Source organism: Ictidomys tridecemlineatus, chromosome 12, assembly GCF_052094955.1.
Source record: "Ictidomys tridecemlineatus isolate mIctTri1 chromosome 12, mIctTri1.hap1, whole genome shotgun sequence".
NCBI lineage: Eukaryota > Metazoa > Chordata > Mammalia > Rodentia > Sciuridae > Ictidomys > Ictidomys tridecemlineatus.
Window position 1 is genome coordinate 95,781,359 of NC_135488.1, and position 21,349 is coordinate 95,802,707.

A 21,349-nucleotide genomic window follows, 5' to 3' on the forward strand; every position below is an offset into this window, starting at 1 on the left:
AACCCAGTAGGTCCTCAAACACGGATATGGAAATACATCGAACTTTACTGACCCTCAAGCCAAAAAGAACAATTCTCCAAGTGTTCTAGGATCTCAGGGAACTGATGGAGCCAACCCACCCACTCCTTGCCCCTTCTGTCAAGCCATCCAGGCTTTCTTAGAAAAGAGGGGACTGGAGAGAAGTAAGAGTTATAAAGAGAGTGAAGAAAAGAAGTCAAGAAGCTCGGTTTTCCTTCTCTAGAAGTCAATCTCTCATAAACAGGGCAGGCAGCTGTCAGACAGCAGGGTAAAAATAGAACACGTGTTAGCTGAGGTCTCTTGTCTACCAAACAATAAGCAGAGTGCACATTGTCCCAAGTCATAGAATGTTCTAGTAAGGCTAAGCACAGCAAAAAGGGAGATAGAAGTCTCAGGAGAACCCAGGAAAAACCAGCTCCATAAGCCAGACCTCACAGAGACTGGGACTTATTATTCCAGTTAGTTATTTCAGTAACTGGAAAGATATTAAGAAACCACAGTACTTTTAGAAACCCATTATACACGGCCCATCCCCAACCCCTTTCAGAAATGCTGTTGAACTTCATTCTTGTGCCCAACGTCAATGTGGCAGAAGGGCTCTGTCTGGCTGCTTCTGCTTCCTTTTGGTATTCTACTCGGGTTCCAGTTATTCAGTGTTCAGCGCTAACTTACAAATTCCTTAAGAGAGAGTCTGATTAATATAATTTAGTCAGCATCATCCCTGGTTGGGAAAGCTCATCTGCCAGGCCACCATATAGGCAGCCAGCCAGCTTCAGATTGGTTTTTCTTGGTCAAGCGCCTATTCATTTTCCAGTCCACTGTGGTCAGAAGGTGAGGTCACCCACAATGGCATTTTTCTACCTAGCTATATCCTGCCTGATTACAACAGTATCATTTGCTCTACTGAAACTAATTCCTCAGTTGATTTGTCCAAATTGCTCCAAACAATCTTCTGCCCTGCTGAAATGGTAATCTAAGAAAAACAACAGATTTCCCGAGAGCTGGCACATTAGCTGACCAGATGCAGGACTTCTCCATGGTGGAAGAAGGAAGAGTAGAATGCACAAGGGCCCTCGCAGCCTGCACTCAGAACTGGTGCTTATTCCACCCCTTCCCTCGGCTGGCCAAGAGAGTCATGTGGCCAAGCCCAGAGTCAAGGGCAGGAGCAGGAGGAAAGGCCACTGTACCCATAAGAAAGCCACAGCAAGAGAGGAGAGGGAACAAAGAATTATGCATAAACAATACAATCTACCACTGCTATTATTTATTCTGGGATGAATAGAATGTAGGGGAAAAAGTTAAATAGGTCAGAGAATCATTCTTCGTAAAAATATATCCACCTCCTTCTCTCCCTAGGAAAACAAACTAAAGCACACTTAAATACTTCTTCATTTTCATTAAATATCTACACTTGCCAAGAGACCAGTAATTTAACTACCTAACTAGATCACAAAAAGTGAGTATAATATTTTTGATTGATCAATAAAGGAAAAAAATATAAACCAAAAGATTTTGTTTTAAGGGAGAATTATTCCAAAACCCTCTAAAATAAAGCAGATGCCTGCTTTGCTGGCTACTCTGTGGAATGCAGGCTGGAAGCGTGGGAGGAAGCGCTCTGGCTGCTGCTGGATTTGAGTTGGGTGGCTGCGATCCTGGGATGCACCTGTAGCCTTTGAGGGGTGTTCATCAGGCAAAGGAGCACAGCTGCAGGGTGCGTATGTTTCCAGCCTCTTAGGGGAGAGCACTCAATCCCACACAAGATGCCTGGGGCCAGTGCCCAACCCTGCCCACTGCCCTCTCACCTGCTGTACGGATGCCCTTTCTTTCACCAAAGCTTTCTCAATCTGTTTGGAGGATACAGGGATCTTCAAATACTTCTGACGTTTCTCACAAAAACAACTCCTGCCTATTTAGAATGTTTTCATTTAGTTAAATGAACTAGAACCTCAGCCAGATACAGTGGCACACATGTAATCCTAGGTACTCGGGAGGTTGAGGTGGGAAAGATCGAAAGTTCAAGGCCAGTCTGGGCAAAAATTAAAAAAAAAAAAATTAAAAGGTCTGGGGATGTGGCTCAGTGGGGAAAAGATCCCTGGGTTCAATCCTCAGTATGGGGTGCAGGGGATCTAGAACCTTGAAAAGCAAACTTGTACAGTCAGGACAAGAATAATTTATCAAAAACTTGATAACATAAGAAGCTCAAAAGATGACTACTTAAAATGCACACACATATTTATATGACATATATGTGAGGTAAATATCCATCATTCATATGTAAACACATTTCTTGGTTTAAGGTTTGCCTGTAGGAAGAATTAATCAAATATGACAGATTACAACTGCCTCTTAGGAAGGAAAAAAATAGGCAATGCAGAACATAGAAAAACCATAATACAAAGCCTAAAAAATGTCATGTAAAAAAACCTAAGAAAGGGACTGATCCTCATGTCAACATGGGGACAGACTCACAGCTAGGCAGTCGTTTTCAGCATTTAGGGGACTCTTCTATAAAGGGACTAACTCCCAAGAAGACAAAGCATCTACTTTAATCGCCTTGAGAACATCTCAGGATGTTGCATAATCTTATTTATTTTGAATCAAAACTAACATTTCAACTCTAATACAATACAACTAACACAACTCTAATACAATACACCATCTCTGTTGGGTTTTTTATCCCAAATACAGTTTCTGTCTTCCCCATATACGGCTTTGTAAATATTGTTTTCCCCCATGCAAGCTGTAAATTCACTTTTGCTATTTTTTCCCACTGGAGGGAAAAAACTAAGGTGGATTTTAGAATATTCTGGAGCCATAAGTATTGATTTCTCAATATCTTCAACTCAGTCTCGATGCCCAGAAATATTCTTGAATTTGTAGGTTTCGTATAAAATCTTGGGCTACTAGAATGAAATTTTTTCTTTGGCACTAAAGACTACCTGTAGAGGAATTTAAACTACATAATCCTTCAGTCTGGAAGGTTTTCCTCCATCTCTGTTTTCATATTTACGGATAAGCTTCTTGGAATTGTTGATAATCAATCCATGTCTACCATTTCCCAGCTATTTTAAACCTCATGTAGCCAAATCAGAAAGCAGAAAACATTCACATTCACATACCTTCCTGGCCTGGAATGCAATTAAACAACTCTCCAATAAAACATATCATTCCCCCTGTGCCCACTGAGTGCAATGTCTGTGGCAAGACTATTTCTTGCAGTAGGTTATACCCTGTCTTTCAATAAAATCTAGATTTCCAAGGATAACAGCTCAGCAATACCCTGTTCATCCACAATCACCAGAACACTTTCTCAAGGGTCAGTCTGAACACAGAATAATACATGGCCATCTAAGCTTTCAAATCAAAGAGTTTTCCAGAAACCATCTAAGACTAGGTGATTTTCTTCTAGCCACTCTAAATTCGAATACCCATAAGGCTACACAGCTGAAAAACTGGTTCAAGGTTCCTAATTCCCACATGACATTGTTCAAAGGTGACCAAATAGCTTCAAGAATTTGTTGATTTTGCAAGGCAAAAAAAGGAGCTAGATGTACCATCCTTCTTTCTAAAGCAGTCTGCTTTCACACCTAGTATTCCTCTTAAATGCATATTCACTTTTTGTTGGTTTTCAAATGATCTCCTTGTAAGATCATTTCTGGTTGCTCCAAATTCTGCCATTTAATACCGAGTCAGGGTGGAGCCAATCTCAAAGACACCTTTATTTGCACACAAGCTATAGGCAGTCTCCAAGCAAGGGAGGCTTCCAGGTCTACAAAATGTTTCTCTGGAAGTCGCCTCTCCCTCTAAGCGCTCACTTGGTCTATCTGCAAAATCCTGCCTGAAAAGTTCCCAAACAATCTGTCAGTAATTGTCAGTCTCAGAGAGTGGAGTTGCCAACACACTAGGTTTCTCCTTCTGTTTCTTTTCCCCTGGTCACAGGACATGTAATACCACCCACACCCTAAACTTCAACATCCAACCTGGCTTCTCAGGACCAGACTCTTCCTCACTAGCATTTTCCAGTGTTCTTCCCCTGAAGATCTCAATATTGCCATTCATCCCCTGCATGAGAATCTAGCCCCTAATCTTCTCTCTATGCAAATTATACCTATCTTTGCCTTTATCTAGTTGCCACTCCAGGAGTTCTTCTCTCTTTTGCAAAGAGTCAATAGGCAGAGGATGAACTTAGTCTTCCATGCTCTGAAACTCCACCTTCTCTCCCACTATGGGACACCATGGATGTCCACTCTGAGCATTCTATAACTATAGCACAAGGCATCCAAAGCCTTTACAGTGTCCTTGAAGTAGCCACCTCCTCAAAGAGGCAAGCAACATTGAACTTGTCCAGGACAAATGCAGCCTTTCTCCTAATTCTCAGATTTGTTTTTCCAAAGCAAAAATCATTGACTGTCTCCTTTAACCCTCTACAGGATGATTCTCTTCTCTTAATTGGAGCAAACAGGAAGACTCAGACAACTCCACTGGCAACGTCTTTGCTGCAGTCTGCAACCACAGCGGATCTTCTCTCTGTGCCCATGAACTTTGTTTTTTTCCAAGGGAGACATAACTACCTGTCACCACATCCCACGATATTTTATGTCTTGTCATGGTTCTTGATGTCATTCAGACCACAAGCCTACAGGCTGATGCTACCAGACATGCAATCAACCACAGCATCACTAAAATTATAAAGAAGAGGTTCCATGTACCCAAAGTGTCCATACTCCTCATAGTTTGATACCATGGGATTTGGTCAGGCCACAGTTGGAATGCAGGCTCTAGGAGCAAAGCCATGAGAACAAGACTCCATGTTGCTCTCAGACCAACCTCAGGAGACCTGGGGAGCTGGTCTGTCCTCAAATGCAGGAGCAAGGAGATCCCAATGAGCTTGTGACTAACTGCTCCAGAGCTGGCTGGCCTGTTGCAAAGACTGGGAAGGGCCTGTCTGAACCAGAGATTCGGGGCTCCGTTGTCTCCTATGCTGCTAGTTTTTGTTTTTGTTGTTGTTGTTGTTTGTTTTTTGCTTTATTTTGAGTTTTTTGGTCAGAAGTGGCCTAATGGAGGCTGTGTTCAAGCTTTTTCACCTCTATGACTGCTTACCTATTCAAAAAAGGTCGTGTTGAACTCTAAGTAAAAAAACGGACTTCTCACTCCTTTCTCTTTTTTTTTCTTCCAATTTAATAGTACCACATGTTTGCAATGCCTGTCATTTTTCTCCCTCCCTTCCTTCCCACCCCTATCTCTCACATCAAAAGATAAATCAACAATTCTTATGCCTGAGCCCTATCTGTATGAAGATCTTTAGAACTTTTAATATGTAAAACATGGGTATCTGCCTTCTTCTGAAATTGCCTGCTTGGTTGAATTTTAAGAACAAAAATCTTAGTAGATGACTGAAAAATATAAGTATTCTATTTAAATATAAGTAATCTAAATATAAGTAATCTATTTAAAACCTACACCCATCTTCACGAGAAAACCACTGGAATTAGCAATGAGAAATTCAACTATGAGAAGCTCAGCTTTCTAATTCTCCCCAAATATTAAAAAGAGTTCAGAAACAAGAACTAAGCGGGTGGATATTTAAATTGGAGAGTCTTTTGGTTCTGAGATTCCCTTTCACAAAGTCTGAACACCTGTGGCCCTACAGAACTATTTTAGTTAGGTGTATTTTCTGTTCATCCTGAGGTTCTCCAGTAACTCGATAGTCTACCCCAGTAATTGGTTCAGGATTCTATAATCCTAATGGCAAAGAAGTCCTACCACAGTCTATAACAGAGATATTGTTTTCTGGATTTGATAATATCATGCATCCCCTGGTATTTTTACAAGAGAAGAAGGTATAACAGGGACATCTATTGCTGTCAAGTTCTTTTCCTAGCAGGTTGTGCCAAACTTGTCTCTCCATGGGTAATTTGCTCCTAAGCATATGCTTTTCTAATAATCTCCATTGACCCATTTTTATAATATTATCCTTCAAATGTTATGTCATTGCAACTGTTAAAATTACTACTAAACAAAGTATGAGAGAATTTGGTTTATATACTGAATGTTTTCCTACAAGTTACCAAGGGAGATGCTGGATAAAGCAGTTCACTCCTCTAAGCTTTACTGTCCAGGGGACTCTGGGAAGTAAGAACTTCATTCCTTGGAGCCGATGCCAAGTTTTTAGAACTACCTAATTGTCACACATCTTTATAAATGCGTATCTTTTAAACTAAGATAAAATTTGCATGGCATATAATTCAATCTTTTTTAAGTGTATAATTCAGTGCTTTTTAGTATATTCACAAAGTTGTACAGCTATATGACCATCTAGTTCCAGAACATTTTCATCACTCCAAAAGAAACCTCTCACTGATAAATAGTTCCTTTTCACTCTGCCTTTCCCCAGCCTCTGGCAACCACTAATCTACTCTTTGTCCTAGTGGATTTGCCTATTCTGGACATTTCATATAAATGGAATCATACAATATGTGGTCTGGATTCTTTGTGTCTGGATTCTTTCACTCAGCATGTATTCAAGGTTGTAGCAAGTACTAGTATATCATTCTTTTCTATGGCTAATATTCCATTGTATAGAAATGCCTCATTTTGTTTATCCATTCATCAGGTGATGAACATTTGGTTTGTTCTCACCAGGTATTTATGAATGATGCTGTGTTGAACATTTATGTTCAAATCTTTGTATGAAATAAGTTGTCAGTTATTTGGGGTATATACCTAAGAGGTGGAATTGCTGGATACCCAGGAATTTCATTTTTAACTTTGCTGAGAAATTCAGGAGGTATCTTAATATTATACAGGCAAGCCACACAGCCATTACCAGCTCATCCAAAGAAAATGTTATTTTCACCAACATCAAAAGGCTTTCTGTAAACAATCAGGATAACCTCCATTAATTACCAAATTCCCTGTGTCTGGTCACTCCAACATTAAAATAAATTAGTCTTATCTGATACAAGTGGTTTCCTGGTAGTTTATGCTTTTCTGGATGCTTCTAAACTGAGTGAAGATGTATCTGAGAATTGTCAAGGCACACAGGGTGCATTGATGGAGACACTGATGATGAAGGACAGTTAGTTACAGGTTAGTTAGTTACAGGCAGGTATTTTGGGCAGCTTTGGGTTCAACTGTCATATCCTAGGCATCAGTCAATTAAGTCCAAAATCTAGACATGTTTAGTAGATTGAAAGACTGAGTCTCTAGACCAAGAATTGGTAAACTACAGTCCATTCAAATTCAGCCGCCAAATCTTATTCTTTTTTTTTTTAAGTCTGTGGGATGAGAATGATTTGGAGAATGATTTATTAAATAACTATAGCTAGTGAAAGTACTTATGTAACATCCTCAATTTTCTTCTTAGCTCAAAGCCTAAGATATTTACTATCAATCCTTTAAGAAAAAGTTTGCTGACCCCTGCTCTAGATGATACTCACGCAAATTAAAGATCAATGAATCAAACAGAGTGCCAATTTATTAATTTATCACTAAAGATGTCCTTTATAGGTGACCAGAAACCACGAGAACTAAGATATCAAGGACCCAGGAGTTTACTCAGAAAACTGGTAAACATAGAGAATCCAAATAGGAAAAAGGTCATGTGTGTACATTGGACATGTTGAGATATATTGCTGAAACTCGGGAAAATTCCAACAAAATATTCATTCTTCCTAAAAGACAGCACCTCACTAGCAACTTGGTGGCTTGCTTCCCCTGTCCAGTTTGTTTCACCTGAAGAATGCTACACTTGCTACATTAGCATATTTGACTTCACTGAATCCACCACCCCAGCCACATCTCTTCCCCGCTTATTCTTTTCTCTTCCCAAGTGTCAACAGCAAATCAGTATTCACTTGGGCTTGTAGGAACACTGTTTCCTCCTATTATGCACTGATTACATTACACAACACTCAACTCTGAATATACATCATGATTCTTGCTTGCAAGACATCAAACTTAAACCTACTAATGGGTGATTGATTATGATAAATCGACTTATTTGATGTATTCTTTATCAACCTGAGTCTTTTCTCCCTTCCCACTAGCTTCTCAAAAAAGTAATAACTGTGGACTGGAATGACACACATCAATTCTTCAATTTCATTCCAAAATGCAACATACCCAAATGATCTTAATCTCTTCTATTTTTCCGCAGACTCAAAATCATCCGCTTCTGTTGACCTTCCAATCTTTCACACAATGAGAAGTTAATCTGTTTGCATTTTATCTCTTCAATGAAAATGAAAAGCTTCTGCTTTTCCCCACATTTCCATCATTGACTTTTCCTTCCTCTCAGTTCCACATAAGCCATGGAGCCTCTTTTACTTGATGCGGAGTGGAGGGTTTGGGGGATTTGGGGGACTAGAACACTTCAGGTCCTTCTTACTAGTTTTAATCTTCCCATTGTTGTTTTAACTTGATTCTCCTATTTCAACATCCTTAACAGTCCTGCCAAATTACCCCTTTTCAAAACTTTCCAATTAGACCTCCAGCTCTCTGAAGAGCTCAGGCCTCAGCAAAAATAGCCACTTCTCCTTCGCTGTCCTTCCCATATGCCTAATCCCATCAGTCAATTCCTGAGCTTCTTTTTGAACAACAGCCATCTTTGAGAGAGCTGGAGCAAAGAATTCCATTATTGTGACAATGTGTTAGTCTACATCTCCCCAGTATTTAAATAAGATAGGTGGAAAAGTTAAAGACTTACAGATAAGAAACTTCTCTTCACATTCTTTTAAAATGTCATTTCAACCTCCAGTTCAACCAAGGCTTGAGTTTAAAATACCACACAAATATTCTCTCTCTCTCTCTCTCTCTCTCTCTCTCTCTCTCTCACACACACACACACACACACACACACACAGCAGAAATTTCATTCCAATAACAAATTATTGATAACACGCCAAACCTACTATTTGACCCTCAAACCATCTTGACACTTCTATGTAGTACAAAATTCTCTATGTCAATATGATCATAAGCTTTCAAAAATTCTCTTCCCAACATATTCTACTTTTAGAGAGCTTCTAAGAAAAAAAAATCTATGTATGTAAGACCCCAAGGACATAAGATGCAACTCTTTATTTTTAATACTGGGAGTAGAAAAACATTACAACAAGGGACATTCACAATTATATGGCAGACTGTACTTAAATCAAAAGATCTTTACAACCTATGTGATACATCTATTCTTTTGCAAATTACTTGGGAGTGACCTTGCCTAAGGGCAAAGAGATAATCTAAATGATTTCTATATTCCTCTTTAAGGGCCTTGAGTTTCCTTTCATCATCATCTCAAAAAATAACCAACTATTGCTCTGGGGTCTAGCCACCAGTCACCACACAGAACTTTCTCGAACCATGAAAAGTATAGATGTACAAACCTATTAGATGTTCTTTCAGCTAAATGATCAATTTTGAAGGAAAAGTCAATTACTCTCAGAAACTGGGAGGTGGGGACAGCAGCAGGGAATCAAATCCACAGCAGATAGAAATTTCTAAAGTGTCAAACAGCAGCCAAACTCTATCTGGGCTATTCATTCTACTTCTGGTGGTGAAAGCCAGTCCTTTCCCAGCTCACGACTGGCATTCCCTTTCGTTACTTAGGGTTCAGGCAATCAGTCAACACGCGATGCGACGGGCAGGAAGCTGCTGGAAAGAGAGCATGTTTCTAGCTCTCGCCTGTGGACGGTCTGTGCCTCGCTCCAGAACGTTTTCTACAGATGCTGCCAGCAGACACTCTGTAATACCTAAACCACAAATCATCACATTCCCCATCCTTTGAGCCAGGGCCTGTGTCCTTGAGCTCCCTACATAGCACAGATATTGACCAAGCTGGCCACTGATACAATAGTCCTTTACAAATGCAAAGTAGAATTTGCCATGCCATCTGCTTGATACACCAAAAAGGAGGTGGACCTAATAACATAAAAATATCCACTGCAGGCAAACCTCAGACAGTAAAGCAGGACACTTCTCAGACATTTTGCCAGGAATGAATCTTGGCTAGCTTACTAAAGAAAACATTCATCAATGTAAACATGTCAGATGTACAACTGTACCCAAAATTAGAGAAAATATGTCTCTGAAATGGAGACATCTTGCAGAAACAGAATCACAGGCAGGCCACTTTAGACTTTTTTTTTTTTTTTCCCCAAAATCTAAGGAAACTGTCTTTCCTCAGAATAAGGAAGCCATGCTAAATAGCTCTTGTCTGGTTGTTTTAGGAACCAATGTGGGGTTTTTTGGTTTTTTTTTTTTTTAATGACTTGAATTTTATCGACTGTGACACATTAAATCCAGCTAAACACAAGAAAGTGTTTCCAAACTGTGAAGCTATAACTTAGGTAAAGGGCTGACTGGACAATACTCACACTGAAAAGGTGAGGCAAGGTGGTCCTGCCCATATCTTAGTGGGAATGAAGCATCCATGGACTGCTCTCCCGAAATCATCTTCTGAGCTGGAAAATACTTGGGCTTGAGCACATATTCCTGGGACTGGCCATGATGAATCATCACATTCTGTGAGGAAAGGGGCGTCACTCTGGGAAGAAACAAAGTGAGGGTAAGAAAATAAATAATAGACTTTTTAAAAAGTCAACTAAGAAGGAAAGAACAAGAAATTAGGTACACTTAGAAAGGAGCACAAATTCCATACAAAGCTCATTTGCTCCTTCAAATACTGTAACTGATCATTCATGGCCTAGAAGGGAGGATTAAACGCTTCCCCTTGGAAGCTGTCTGGTCAAGAAGCTCAATGATAAACAGGTTGCCACCAAGTTCAGGACATAGCTACCATGAGCCTTCCTGCAAAATGCATAGCATTTATACTAGAGAAAAAGGATGGGAACAAATATGAAGAAGTGGGTATCAAGGGGAATAGGGAGGGGGGAAAATAAGGAGAAAGAGTAAAGGAAGGAGATGATGCAAGAAATTTCCATCTTGGTCAGTGCCTCAGTCTGGCTGGGCACAAATCACGAGCCACTGAAGCAGGAGCAAACTTTATTTCTGAACTCCACCAGCACACTCCACACACGCTCCCCGGGAACTCTCCTGAACACCACGCCGGCTCCTCCAGGAACCACCAACCAGAAATCCCTCCACCGGCACTTCCCCAACCAATGGGAACTCTTCAGGAATCCCCGCGAGAGCTCAACCGGAACTCAAGGGGAACTCCTCGAGAACTCAAAAGTCATCATCTTAATGGCTGGCTGGCGTCACCTCTCAACCACTACTTCTGGCAAAAATGCCATGCGTCATCCCGACTCGGCTGTGGCCCTCAGCAGGTCAGTTTAACAAAATCACCTAAAAACAGAGTCAGTATGGACTAGTGGGACCTTCCAATTTGCCTAATTTGGCAGGTTCTTTGGTGGATCTCTTGGAGTCTCAGTTTCCTAATCTTTTGCCCAGGATCTCTGCCACACAGGGCTGAGAGAAAGAAAATGATTATAAAAAATGTGAATACACTTAAACTGAAAAAAAAAACAAAGAAAGAATAAAATAATTTGAATTCCCTTTTTAAACATAAATGATGATGGTGCCTTAGGGAAACATTTAATTTTTATGCTGTATTTTATAATGATTGGGTTAAATGGTTTATGATCACTAGTTGCTAAGAATAACTAACCAAGGCCTTGTTATCATTTCAATCACACAAGACAGGACCTGTGGGACCTTTGAACATGACTGCTCTGCTTTCACCCTCCTGGCCCACCCTTTTATCTTCTCTGACAGTTTTCTTCTACTACATCTAATATATATACTACAAAATAATAAATATTTGCCCAGATTCAGTCACTCCCTGAAGGACAGAAAGGAAATTATCATCAAAGTAAAGCTAATAAGTAGTGAAAAATGTAAAGATACAACAACTCCTTCTGGAATACGCAAAATTGCTACTAAAATTGTTAGGAAAGTGCATCTGAGCAGCAAACTGAGCCTTTGGAAGGAAACCTGCTCCCCAGCATGATCTGACCCAAAAGACTGGCCTTAAGGAGCGACTAACAGAAGAGGAAAATAACAGGACACAATGGCAGCTCAGCAAAGAGGGTAAACTGTCAAGGTGCCCAAGACACCACCCTACAGCGTCTCAACAAGCAGTAAAAGAACCTTGAAGACACTGACTGTTTGATTATCCGAGTTGGGCTAAGAAAGGAACTAGCCCAAGGGACAAGTCATTAAGAACAGAGAAAGGAAAAGAAGAGTCTGGGTCAGGTTGTTTCCCTCTTCATCCAGGAGCTATACCTATCCCTTTAAACCCTCTAGTCACAGAACACCTGAAAAATTCACCTTGAGCCTGGATTTTCCCAGATGTCATACCATGCAAGAGCACTCCCTTTGTCACCAGACTAACAACTAAATTACTAAAAGCCTAGGGCTTCACATTGTAAACACTTCTGTTTTGATGATGTAAGTGTTGTTTTGAACTTTAAGTATGTTTTGTTGGGATGGAATAGACGGTGAAACAGCTGGATACATCTGGCGGTCACAAGTCTAATCTGTCAGCCCTCGTGGAGAAGCAGAAACTCCCCCACATCTCAGAAGCAACTTGCTCTCCAACCATGCTGTCACCCTGTCACTATGTGCTATGACCCACGGAGAGGCATAGGGACCAGCTCCTGTTCAGAACAGGGGAACCCCACATTCCAGGAGACTTAGGCTGCCACAGCGAATTCCAACCCTGACCCAGGCCAGAAAGGTGAGCCTGTGGGTCTGCCTCCAAGATAAGCAAGCACCTCCTTTCTCTTCTCTCTGAATTAGCAGAAGTAGCAGGCAGCAAGAAATGAGCTGAAAATACCTGTACACTTGGGCTCCTTTTCCCTAAACATAATAGAAAGATGATAAACCAATGACTAAGACTAAGCTCTATCAGGTCAAGGGCTTGAGAACCTTGAGCCAGAACTAACCTAAGGAAATCAGAAATCAAGTCCTACAACCATGGAAATAGCCCCCAGAGTTACAAACACTTTGCAAACATGGAGCTAAACACAGCTGCCCTGTTCCCCCAACTTTTTCCTCTTTCCCCAGTGTCAGGGAATAAGTGCCATCAACAGACCCAGGCCATCTGCCTCACAGCCCCACCAAGAAAGAAGCAAAGCCAGGAGCAGATGCCCCTGGAGCAGGAAGGACAGTGGCCGTCACTCATCAGGTACACAATGAAAGGTAAACTCATCAGGGACTCCTTCCTGGCTGGCACCCACCTTTTCCTCCAATCCTATCACTTGCAGTTATTTCTACCTTGGACCTCCTCCTTGCAAATGTACATCCTCATTAAGTCTTTTCTTTTGCTTTTCTTTTATCCAACTATTTAAAAAAAAATCACCCCCCTCCTCTTTTTCTCTGTATTTAAAGTGGGATTTCCTTCTTTTTCCAATGCTTCCAGGGGGGAAAAAAGGCTTAATTATCACTAGTGAATGTCACAGTCATCATAGCAATAGAATGGGAACTTTAAGAGGGGTTAATCTTATTAAAAGAAAATTTAAACATTTAAAGTTAAAACCTCTAGTTCAAAATATTTAGGAGCACCCACATATCCCCTTTCCTCCAAAGAAGCCCTTAAAATTACAGATAAGGAAAAAGGATACAAATCCAGAGTTGATATTTGACTCTACACCACAGTAGAGTCAGCCACACCAGTGGTTTAAAATGTTAAATACTCTGTGAAGAGCAACTATCAAGCCCCTCGGTGTCCTTCCAATGGGACTTCCTTATCCACTGCCCTCTCCCGAGACAGTCCATCAATCCTGTACAATAAAGAGTTCACTTGGGCTGGGGTTATAGCTCAGTGGTAGAGCACTTGCCTTGCAAGCATGAGGCACTGGGTTTGATACTCAGCCCCACATAAAAGTAAATAAATAAAAATATTGTGTTCATCTACAACTAAAAAAATTCAAATTAAAAAATAATAATAATTAAAAAAAAGAGTTCACTTGACAGAGCTAGAGACCTGTGGATTTCTGCTCCAGCACTCATTCTGATTGGTCAGATCCTGTTCCATACAGATTACTAAATAGGTTTTGATCACCCATTATTAAACAAACAAGAAGCCCTTCAACAAATGTGTAAGAGATTCAAGGTGCCCTGAGAAACACTGACTATTGAAGTGGAGTAGAAGCCCCGACTCCTCACAAAATTTTTCTAACTTCTTTTACCTCAACCCATAGTAAAAAGTACATTTTACATGAAGATCTGCACAATTTGTGATCTCACATAACCGAAACAAGTTTCATAAAACAATAGTTACCTTACTATGTATAGGACACCCTGATGTTTTCTCCTCTATTTTTTAACCATCTCGAGCTGTTCTACATTTATGTCCTGACTTTATCACTCCCTACTGGGTTGCAACCAGCGGCTCAAGGACACTGGTGGAAAATCACTCTGAGCACACAGACGTACAGGAGGTTCTTCCCAGGGACCACAGAACAGTTCTAGATGTTGAAATCATATAAGGCAAAAGGTGATAATGAGAAGTGGGTAGTTTCTTCATTGAAGATCTATATATGAAGACATTCTAGTAGGAAAACTATTCAAAAGTCAGATTTTTATCTCCCTCAGCAGGCAAAAAAAAAAGAAGAAGAACAGTTTTCTCTAAAAGAATGAAATTATCTGGGGTGAACCACAAAAGTTACTCCTCCTCTAGAGAAAAACTCTTGTTCTGGCATTTTGAGACCCCCTTGTATATCAACTGGTTTCACCTATGTTTCCCCTAAAAGGAATTCTGCAGGTGACCAGGAAAATAGGGAACAGAGGTGATTTAGATGGGGAAGGAAGGAAGAGAGGGGAATCATTAGAATGCAAAATATGACTGAGATTTTTGTAGATGCTTGACTCTATGGTAATAAATGTAATTGGCGGAGTTGAGATAGGAAGAATGCATTCAAACATGATGCTAGGACATTCTCCTTCAGGAGCTACAGGGATGTTGGCAATGGGCACATTAAGAATGAGAAGAAACCCTAGCATCTTATTTGACTTTGCGCTGAGTGGTACATTTAAAGACAAAATAGTGCAAATGCTATAACTGTTAGAAGCAACCCATATTAGCACCTCTGATGATACAATCATAGAATTAGCTGGAGAAGGTTGGAAAGTCTGGAAGAGGAAGTGAAGAAGAGATTGAGAGATCCACTACCTTCGTCTTTCCACATGGAAGGTCATGGAGTAACATTCATGACCTTAACAGATGATGTCGACAGAAGAACAAATCGAGGTTTAAATGCACTGTCTGCATTTGCGAAAAATGGAAAGCAATCAACGCAAAATACTGACTTTGGGATGAAGAAGGCTGGGGGACAAGGGCTCAGATAAATAAGCTCAATCTTCCCCTACAATGACAAGAAGTTTTGAGACAACATTCACAGTAAATAAATCAAGAAGTATCCATATGGAGACAACTACCAGAACAACTATAGGTCTGACAGATTCAACAAGCAAGGAGTGAGGAACCAAGGGAGAAAGTTCTAACAAGACCTGAAGCTTTCCAGTCTGAATGACTGGAAGGGTGGTTTCGGTTCAAGGCCACGGGGCAAAGTCAAATAAAGAGGTGAGCCTACTCATGGCTGTCAGAAGGAAAGATCCACGTTGGCTGTAGAGACAGAAACACGGGTGGATCTCCAGGGAACAGTCAGGGAAAGCCTCCAACCTTAGGCACAGGGCCATTCCAAGAGGGGTGACGTCTTCAAAGGCAAAAAAAAAAAAAAAACAAACCTGGAAGCACAAAATCCTGGAGGGTAATCAGACTTAATGATGAGGATAAAGAGAATACAGTGGGGGGATCCGAAGAAGAGAAAAACGAGTATAACATAGGTCCAGAAATGATTAGTAGAAGAAAGGTTCTAGGAGGAAGGGAGAGGGGGTCACCTGCAAACTGCTACAAGGACATGTGAAATGAGAAAAGGCCCCAGGGTTTGGTCGTGGGTCACTGGCCACACAAACAGTGTGGGGTCCGGAGCAGTCAGAGTCAAAGCGTGACTTCGAATAGCGAAGGGCTTGATGGTGCAGATATAGGTGACACACGCGGAAAAGAAACAGGGAGCCAACAGGGCAGAGGTCGGGACCAGGCTGGCCCTTGAGCTCTGAATCTATGGAAACCCTCTGTATCTTGTAAACAGAGGGGAAACAATTGCACAAAACTGCCTTCCTTGGAAGAAAGGATTAGTCACTCACTGTTTACACGGCTGCCTTCTGAGTGGCAAGTTCTGGCGCCCAGATGAACTAAACTTTTCCATATTTCTACTAAACCCATTATTTGACCTGTGAGAGGGTGGGAGGATCTGGCACCACACATGGCCCTTTCCATGTCAGACAAGGGCTCTGGACCTCACAGAAGGGAGCCCCCAACAGGCCTTAGAACATTTCCCACAGAAGGTGGGAAACCCTAATCCACCCTAATCCCTTCCCCCTGTGGACTGTCCTCAGGTTTATAATCAGGAATGAGAAAAAAAAAAAACAGAAGAGGAAAGAGTGACGGAGATTACCTCGAGTCCCCCAGCACTGGTTTTCCTCTGTGAAATTCAAGTCAGCCTGGGGACCCCACAGCCATCAAGGTGCTGGGAAGAGCAAGTGCCTGCTACTGAGGGAGAAGCGGGCCACGGAAGAAAAATGTCAGCTATGTTTTGAGAAAACCATAGCCACACAGAGGATAAAGCAAAGCCCTGGGAGCATGCCCCATGGACCCGTCACGTGTGCATGCAAGCATGGGAGGCGTGGCGCGTGGACCCCATCATGCAAATGACCTGCGAGACCAAAAAGAAGCAGGCGGTCAGAGGCTGCTGGTGACCAAGGGCAGCAGAGACAGACTGCCAGGGACAGAAGGAGGGAAACCACAGCACGCCAGAGTCAACACAGCAAAAGAACACAAAACAAGCAACCGCAGGCCTTGAGGACAGCAGGGAAGAAAAGATCTCATGGAAACACAAGTCGGGAGATAAATCATAAAAAGTCCTGTCCAGCCCTCAAATAAAATGAAAGAGACAAAAGAAGAAGAAGGAAGAGGAGGAAGAGGAGGAGGAAGTGGGGGGAGGAGATTGAGAGAGTTAAAGTAAAGAAGGAGCCCTTGGAGGGGGAAGGTGTGAGAATTAGGGAGCTTTAGTAGTGGTCATTGAAAAACGTGTTCAACATCACCAAGTAGCTTGGGATCCTGTTTTCTTTTACTGGTGGCTCTTAACACGCTCTTCCGGGGACATCCGGTAATGTCTGGAGACATGCTTAAGTATCAAGACTTAGAGATGACAAATGGGCATCTAGTAGGGAGAAATTAGGGACACTACTAAATATCCTGTAATGCACAGGACAGCCCTCTACAAGAAGGAAATATCTGACCCTAAATGTCAATTGCACCAGGGTTGTGAAATCCTACTCTAAACATGGGCTCCTAAAACCAAACAGTCATAACAGATACAAGAGTAAAGAGCCAATGGCCTCCAGGAGGTCTACAGAAATGATGGGCCCAGACAGACAAGAAGTTAGACTCAAAACAGACTGAACCTGCACTACCTCCTCATGTGTCTTGTGGAAACACCATTAGTTCAGAGAGGCAGCCCCTGCACTTGAGTTGCCTGGGTAGCAATCTGGTAAGGGAGCTAGAACATACCAAAACCCTGGGGTGCACAGGATTTGGGGGACTATATGTACTAGAATTGCTTGCAGCAACACTACAACACATGGTTGGAAGGAACCTTTATTAAACCATTTAGCACTGGGAGGGAGGTATGCCATCCCTGAAGGCATGGTAGAAAAATAACAGATGGTCAGTCCCTGGCTGCTTTCTTTTTTTTTGGGGGGGGGGGGGTGGAGGGGAATACTAGGGATTGAACTCAGGGGCACTCAACCACTGAGCCACATCCCCAGCTCTATTTTGTATTTTATTTAGAGACAGGGTCTCACTGAGTTGCTTAGCACCTCACTTGTGCTGAGGCTGGCTATGAAATCACAATCCTCCTTTCTCAGCCTCCAGATCGACTGAGATTACAGGTGTGCACCACCACAACAGGCCCTGGACTGCTTTCTAAGGAAGGTGGATCCAATCAACTGTAGCGCTTTGGTTATTCCTTCACAAATAAATACATCTTGGTCTACACATACAAAGTATCCTTCAGTCTTCAAAAGGAAGGAACATACTGGCACATGCCACAATATGGATACATGTTATGCTGAGTGAAATAAGCAAGTCACAAAGGACAAGTGAACTCAATTTACATGTATTGGGATCAGCAGTCAAATTCACAGAAACAGAAAGTAGAATAGTGATTTCCAGGAAGAGGGTGGGGAGTTTTTTGCTAATGGACATGGAGTTTCCGTTTTTAAAGGCAAAAGAGTTCTAAAAGTGGGTTGCACAACAATGTGAATGTACTTAACACTACTGAACTGTATATTTTTAAATGGTCAAGATGGTAAGTTTCCCATGAAACCACAATCGATTTTTTTTCTTAATTTAAAGCTGTAATGGAGAGGACATTACAAGAAGCACAGAAAACAAGGCCTATTCTCTGGAAGATTGATAAAATGAGTAACAGTTTAAGAGAGAGTTTCTTCCTGCTTCGTTTTTCTTTGCAAGTGCTTGAAAAATGTGAATAGTCTGACCAATTCAATTCAAAGTCAAAGGTTGTCAGAAAAAAATAAAAAATAAAAAGGTTGTCATATTAGAAAAAAGCAAGATCAAACTATACAACACAAAAATCCCATCATAGATATAAAGACGGATAGGGTAAAAGGATAGAAAAAGCCATGACATGGTAATAAGAATCAAAAAAAGCTGGAATGGTTATGTTAAAAGCAGGAGGAATATATTTTAAAGTAAACAATATTACTAAGAATAAAAAAGACCACTTCATAAGGATGGTCAATTCATCAAGAAGACATAACGGGCTGGGGATGTGGCTCAAGCGGTAGCGCGCTCGCCTGGCATGCGTGCAGCCCGGGTTTGATCCTCAGCACCACATACCAACAAAGATGTTGTGTCCGCCAAAAACTAAAAAAAAATAAATGTTAAAATTCTCTCTCTATCTCTCTCTCTCTCTCTCAAAAAAAAAAAGACATAAGAATGTTAAACCCTAGTATATCTAATTAATAACTGTACATCAAAATATGTGAAACAAAAGCTGTAAAAAAGTCCTTAAGAAATAGAAAACAAAACTTAGTTATAGTTGTAGTTTCAACATCCTTCATAAAATAATTGAGACAAGTAGAAAATCAACAAGGATAAAGAAGGTTTTAATAACACTATCAACCAACTTCACCTAATTGACATTATTAGAACATTCTACCTAACATCAGCAAAATATACTTTTTTTTTTCAAGTGCAACCGAGTATTTAACAAGATAGCATATTCTGGAACATATAACAAGTTTCAATAAATTTTAAAGGATGTGAAACACAAAGTATATTTTCAGGCCATAATAGAATTAAGCTAGGAATCAATGACAAAAATCTCTGGAAAATCCACAAATATTTGAAAACTATAAATACCATAAATATCCAGTGAATCAGAGAAGAAATCACATTGGGAATTAGGAATTATTCTGAATTCAATGAAAACTAAAAACACAACATATCAAAATTTATGGAATGCCACTAAATCAATACCAAGATACAAATCTGTAGCGCTGAATACCAATATTATTAGAAAAGAAGAAAGATCTCAAATCAATGAAATCAGCTTCCATAGAAAATGAGGGGGGAAAAAGTAAAAGGGAAACCCAAAGTAAGCACAAAGAGAATAATAACAATAAAGATCAAAGTGGAGATCAATAAAATAACAAAACTAATTCAGAGGAAAATAAAAACAATAAAACCATAGACTGTTTCTTTAAAATCAGTAAAACTGATAAATATCCAGCTAAACTGATAAACACAAATATCAGAATAAGAAAAGTAACATCTCTGAAGACAAAGAGGGTCACAGGTCTAATGGACCAACCTGAAGACACTCCCAAGGGCCAAAAGATAGAACAACTTTAGAATCAGTGAGAAGAACTGTCTTTCTAAGGTCTTTCTAATACATTTAAATCCATCCGGTTCTTCAAAAATATCATAAAGACTTCTGGGAGATATTAAATACTTTATTATTTTAAAAATTGATCAATAAAAGGAAAGAATCAAGCATATTATCCACCTCTGTGATGGTTAAATTTGCAATGTCAACTTGGAGGGCGTTTCTGGGTAAGATCAACATCTAAATTTTTCTGAGTAAACAGACGGCCCTCCATAAATGTGATGAGCCTCATCCAATCAGATGAAGGTCTAAACATGAAGGAAGGAGGGGAAGGGAGAGAAGGGAAGGAAAAGCAGCCTCCCGAGCAAGCGAGTTCTCTAGCAGACCACTTTTGGGCTTTATCTGCATAATCAGGAACCCTGGGATTCATTGTAACCCCTAGAAGATCCAGACAATGATCATCAATGGCCACCAACATCACAAAAAGCCAGACAAGATATTGTGTACACCTTAACAGAAGAACACAGCAATATTATGAAGGAGTCTAAGCAAAAATTAAAACTGAATCTGATCAAACCTATATACAGGAAATTCAGAGGATAGAGTATGTATTGATAATATAGGCATGTCACTAGAAAAATCCACAGATTGTTCAGTGAAGAAATGTCAGGGAAAAAGAGAGAGGGGGTCTAAAAGAGACTTAGGAGACACCACCCTATTGTAATGGGTGAACATTATTTTGATCCTGATACAAACAAATAAGCTGTTAAAATTTCTTAAGGGAGATTTGAATCTTTCGATTTTTAACAATTCTGAGTAATTATTGTTATTTTAGACAGTAGAATGGCCTTGAAGTTATTAAGAGGTCTTATCTTTTATAGACGCATGTTGAAAGATTTACAGACTGGCTTCAAGATAAACTTGGGAGAAGAGAAGCTGAAGAGAATACATAAGAAATACAACTGGCTGTGCATTGATGATTATTTATGATGCAAAATGCTTATTTTGCAGTTTCTTTCTACTATTTTCTTTACACTTGCATATTTCTTTACATTTTTATATTCACATTTTACATTTCTTTACATTTTCATAAACTATTCTATAACAGCTCACAAAATATGATTATCATGTCACTACCTTTTGCCATTTTTCAAATGAGATAATAGTTTTAAAAAGTACTTTGCAAAGTATAAAACATTACATATGTAAGATAGCAATATTACACATAGAAAAAAAGAAATCAAATAAACAACCAATGAGGAAAAAAAGAAGAAAAGGCAAGGAAATTCCAGCCATGCCACCCTGTCTCTCCTTGTTTTAATTATCAAAGCCACATGCTAATGAAACATATCCTATCTGCAAAGGATGAGGTAACTGTTTTCAAAAGATCTGAAAAA

The 21,349-nt window shown here is 40.3% G+C and overlaps 1 protein-coding gene across 5 annotated transcripts in view; it reads right to left on the reverse strand.

Annotated features, from left to right (window-relative positions):
- Window positions 1–21,349, reverse strand: part of Ltbp1 (latent transforming growth factor beta binding protein 1) — a 386,831-nt gene that overhangs the window by 240,570 nt on the left and 124,912 nt on the right. For all 5 annotated transcript variants that reach the window (XM_078029401.1, XM_078029398.1, XM_078029399.1 and 2 more), the window contains exon 4: window positions 10,392–10,561. In XM_078029401.1, coding sequence (XP_077885527.1) covers window positions 10,392–10,561 — 170 coding nt within the window. The remainder of the gene's footprint in view (window positions 1–10,391; window positions 10,562–21,349) is intronic.